This window comes from Pelecanus crispus, chromosome 1 (assembly GCF_030463565.1).
Source record: "Pelecanus crispus isolate bPelCri1 chromosome 1, bPelCri1.pri, whole genome shotgun sequence".
NCBI classification, from domain to species: domain Eukaryota; kingdom Metazoa; phylum Chordata; class Aves; order Pelecaniformes; family Pelecanidae; genus Pelecanus; species Pelecanus crispus.
In genome coordinates this window covers 30,043,282-30,048,281 of record NC_134643.1, presented here as the reverse complement: position 1 = coordinate 30,048,281, position 5,000 = coordinate 30,043,282, and the positions used below count along the sequence as shown (strand labels likewise).

General features: G+C 40.5%; 1 protein-coding gene across 12 annotated transcripts in view; it reads left to right on the top strand.

Moving 5' to 3' along the window:
• FOXP2 (forkhead box P2) overlaps positions 1 to 5,000 on the top strand; it is a 195,567-nt gene that overhangs the window by 151,443 nt on the left and 39,124 nt on the right. For all 12 annotated transcript variants that reach the window (XM_075725224.1, XM_075725217.1, XM_075725212.1 and 9 more), the window contains one exon: positions 2,731 to 2,818. In XM_075725224.1, the coding sequence (XP_075581339.1) occupies positions 2,731 to 2,818 (88 nt within the window). The remainder of the gene's footprint in view (positions 1 to 2,730; positions 2,819 to 5,000) is intronic.

Here is a 5,000-nt window from a genome sequence, read left to right as displayed (position 1 = left end):
GAAAATCTTGTTTCTTTCAACAACTGAATAAACAGCAAAATAATGAAATAAGCTGCATGTGTATTGCACAGTCTACTTTACACTTTCAAACCAATAACTCAGCTCTTCAGGAACACTTTCCAGTCCTCTAAGATATTTTCTCCCCTTAAAAAAAAAAAAATCTGGTTTTCATAATTATGAATCAAGTTAACACAGGATTAGTAAAGGATGCAGACAAGATAAAAGATTTGGAATATGCTGATGAAGTATGAAAATTGACCAGCACAACTTGTACATAACTTAAAAGGTATGACAAGAAACAAAAAAAAAAAAAAAAAACAACCCCTTTGGAATGATTCCCAGCCTTCTGGAAAGAATGTGTGTTTTATCTTGGCAGCTTGCAGCATATTGGACCCTAAAACTGCAGCAACTTTATACAGAGAAAAGTTATATTAGAGGCTTTTAAAAATGCATTAGACCTAGTTTTTCTTGCACTACATTGCCTGTACATGCGTGATAAATAAAGCAAGCTTACTTTACAGGCAAAAAAGAGCAGAAAAAATAATTGTTAAAACAATTTTTACACTCTTAATGTTTCCATAAAATAGCTTTTCTCCAAAATGCATAGCACAAGTAACCACATGATGTGAAAGGATGGCATATGGGATGTGTGTATCTCATGAGTTTCCAAAGATTACTGTGTTAACTCTCAAGAAACATGCAACAGTCTCCCAAGCTACTGGGTAACCATATTGAAATTACATTATACTGGACTTTCTTCTCCCACACTGCATACTGCTGTTACATTTAAGTTCCTCAGGGCAAGGACTGTGTCTGTATCTATTTTGTAAGGTGTTATGCAAACATATGGTGTTGTAATAACTAATAAATAATCATGAGTAGGCAGTAACCTCAAACTCAGGCCAGGAGATGTTTCATACCTATACCATTGCTTAGTGTCATGTGTTATACATGTGCATACACTGGTGAGCATGCAGGCGTGTGGGAGCATAGTGGTGTGTACGGGTGATAGTGGTGATGATGCCGACGTAACGCCTGTTTCCAGTCCTTTTTCTGGCAATTTTGTACCCAATTAACTGAAAACATTAACAGACCACTCACTGTCATGCCTATGTAATTGAGGGAGTAAAATTCTTTTGAATCAGAATTTCAGAAAACAAGCGAATGGTACGTTCTGAGCAATTACCTAGTCTTTAAACTGATCATGCATTTTTGCACCAATGAAGTCAGTTCCTTTGAAAATAAAGAAATTGTAGGTTTTATGACTCAGATGAAGGAAATGTGGTGTCCTTGGTGATGGCTGAACTTAGCATAAACTACCAAGCAAGTTACATGTATACTCCTAAACAATTTTATATTAAAAAAATGAACAAGTCTTCCATAATTACTTCTATCTTTTCCCCAGCCATGCCTCTTGCAAGGATAGCAGAACCTGTCATATTTTGCTCACCTGCAAACCCTATCATTGGGTCCTAAAACTGTCAAGTCATGATTTAAATAAAAAGAGACAATTTTTACTAAAAGTGAGATAGTCCCCTCTATTTTTCCACTGTTTCTGACGAACACGTTTTTCCCATATATTACTGATCAAATAACTGCACAGTTCTCTGAGTAATTCCACTAAAAAAGAAGAAGGAGAAGATATATTTCCTCCGTGGTATAGATAACTTAGATCCTGTACCTGTGAGACCATTTGTGTCCATAGTCCCTGCAAAACTTACCTGTCATGCCTACAGTGGAAATAGCCAGTAAATCCACATTCAATGGCAAAACTCCTTTGCTCCATTTCTTTTTTAGCCTGATCCTTACCTTTTCTTCTCAGTGGAGCAGCAAACCCACTATTAAAGCTCCAAAAGGGCCCTCTTCGATCCTGGAAGAGAGAGAGAATAAACTAAAACCACTGTCCTTCAAAAAACAGTATTAAATTGAGCGTCGTAAAGTTGTACTCGACTGAAATGTATGGGGTGCAGCCACTTGGGTCTGGGCTGTACTTCAGTTACGGACGGCCACTCACTGAGGTCCTCTTTCCTTGTTGCAGAGTGTGGTTTTGTTTTGCTGAACTGGCACGCGTAGCCTGAGTTGCTCCGAGGAGGCTTGCTGTGTGTGTAGGGTGTGTAGCTGTTCCTTCCCCTGCCTTTGCCTTGCACGCTCTTCCTCGGACTGGGGAGCCTGATCACTGCCATCATCTTCAGAGGCTACTTCTGGAAACTGCAGTGGAAATCAGTGGTGTTCCCCTAGAGCTCTGTTTTGGGGAAGGTGGAACAGATGTTGTGTTGGTTTTGCTTAATGATTAAAGAAGAACAGATAGAGAAATCTTAACAAAGTCTACATTAACTCACAGTAGTTCAAGCAGCCTAAAAGCAATTATATCTTTTGAAGAATCATTTTTAAGGTGGTTCTCTGTTCATCTGCACCAGCAACAGGGAGTGGAAAGCAGTTCACTCACTCTACCAAATATTGATAACCAGTTACACTGGCTTTTAGATGGTATATGTGACCTGGGAGATAGGAACTGGGTATCTGGCAGTCATCGCTGAGAATGTTTGTAGAACTAAATGAAATAGTGTTGTTATTTTGTATTGTTGTATCTAAGGCGTGGTCTGACTAGGTCTTTTTGCATAACTCCCATTGAAACTAATGGAAGCCATATGCACAAGAGGGAAAAATGAACTCATAAAGAAATGTTCCTCATCTTAACACTGTCTTACTAGTGTTCTCTTTCTTCTCTAGGCACCTTAACAATGAACATGCATTGGATGACAGAAGCACTGCTCAGTGTCGGGTGCAAATGCAAGTGGTTCAGCAGTTAGAAATACAGGTTTGTTACATGGTTGTATTATCCTGTTACTTATTTACTATGAACCTAAACTAAATTGAAAACACTTGCCTTAGTGACTCTAGCTTAAAGCCATATGTTTCTTGCATGAAGTTTATGGATATTCACGAACAAGTGGGCTTTTTTTACTTAAAGATTTTTCACATTATAAATTATGCAATAATTATCTAACATCAGGATTGTCTACAGTATTTTGCTTGAACTAAGACCCTAATGCCATTCATCACGAATGAAAAATGCAGTCCCTGCAGCAGTGACTGGATCCAGACCGTCTTCAGTTCTTGAAATGCTGGGTCAGGACCCCTCTTCCTTCTTCCCCTCCTGACCCAATGCTTGTCTATGCCGTTCTGCGGGACAAAGGAGTAGCAGAGTGTATCTCCACCCGGAATGACTCCCAGCCTGATGGTGGGCATTTTTCTGTGAGCAGAAGCTGTAACATCAGACCCACTCCGGGAGGTCCCCAGGGAGTCCTGCAGCTGGGACTGCAGCACTCGGGTGCCCTGTTCAGGCTCTAGCCGTTAGAGGTCACTGCGTGTATGGGAATGCTCCCTCCGGCTTACGGAAGAAGTGTCGAGTACCCTGGGGTCTCCCAGTATTGCACCTACCAGGCTACCAAGGCTGGGCGCAAACCTTGGCAGCCCCGAATGACCATGCGGGATGCGTACACTATGCGGTCACCTCCCGCCTGTACGGGAGTCATAGGAGGGCATTTCTCAGGAGTCCCGTCCCCGCTTGAGAAGGTGCAGAGGAGCCCAAGGGACACAGTGAGGGACTGAGATTTTTTTTGCCCTTTTGTTGCCATATGTGGAGAAAGGAGGATAACCACCTTCCAGCTTTCTCACCTTTTCGCATATTGTCTCACTGTTCTCATGCATGTAAGAATACTTGTTCTTCTTTCAGGCAAGGCAAACTGGGTCTTTTGTATTTTAATACTGGAAACCCAAAGCAATGAGAAGAGCGTAGAACAATGTCATTTATTGTCATTTCCCTTAAAATGAAAGCTTTATAAACCCAGGCAAAGCTGCAGTTTCTTCTATAAGATTTGCAGGGTAGCATTAGCTTAATTTGTTTGTTAGGAATTTTCGTCATGGCAAATATCACATCTCTAAAGTGTCACACACATAATATGAAGCCTAAGAAGAAACCTTTTTCCCACTCCCTGCCTCAAATGTTCTTTAATGAAAGATGCACTGACCAAATTATATCCAGCATACCCAAAATATCTGCAGTAATACAGGTAGTTTCCTCTTCTTAAAATTACTTACAAGTTTCCTTAGTCAAATTTCAGTCTACAGGCGTAACTCTGAAGCTGAATTCATGCATGAAGGTATTGCAGAACCGTCTGGAAAATGGCAGCGTTAAACACCAAGTGATTCTTGTTACAATTAATGTTGTAATCGTGTTGTAGATATCCCAAGCCATATCACTAGAGTACAGTTTCGAGCATTTCTTCTTGCAACCTAGCTTTTGAAAAATAATTATTCTTTTCATGTTGTAAGATACATTTTCCTCTTTTATGTTCTGATATTTTTATCAACAAGTTACATATTTCAAACAGTTCCTCCTTTTTCTTTTTTTTTTTCAAATTTGGTAATTTGTTTGAGTCTGAAACTACAAATATTTACATAGCGTATGATCAGAAAACAGTATCAGTTAGGCAAAAGTACAGGTTTCAGTAACGCGATGTTTCCTAAAGGCAGTTTAAGGGCTTCTTAAGAACTGTTTACCATTTACAAAGGCTAGGCTGTAATGTAACAGCCCAAGTGAAGATTTAGCTTGCAGTGTGACCAATTATGCCATTTTTTGCTTTGTCTGACTCCTCGTGAAGTAAGGTCCATCAGTTGTAATGAGACCCAGTGCAGTGTCGATGCCGACTCGGTGGCAGAGTTCAGCGTTTCACACTGCCTGGGCTCTGTCACTCTATTGAATTAGATTGATGATGGCAGATTGCAGGGGGCACTAACTGGACCTCGGTGGGAAAGGATGAAGTGTGTAGACAATCCTGGCAGGCGCTGTGCTTTGAGGACCCTTCACCCCTTCACAGCTGTTGGCACTAGTCCATTGCTAACAGTGTCCACAGGACTTTAAAAAGACACTATGGGCCTTCTAATTTATGGTCTTAGTAACTTGTTACTGTCGAGGCAACTGTGACCTCAATTCTCTT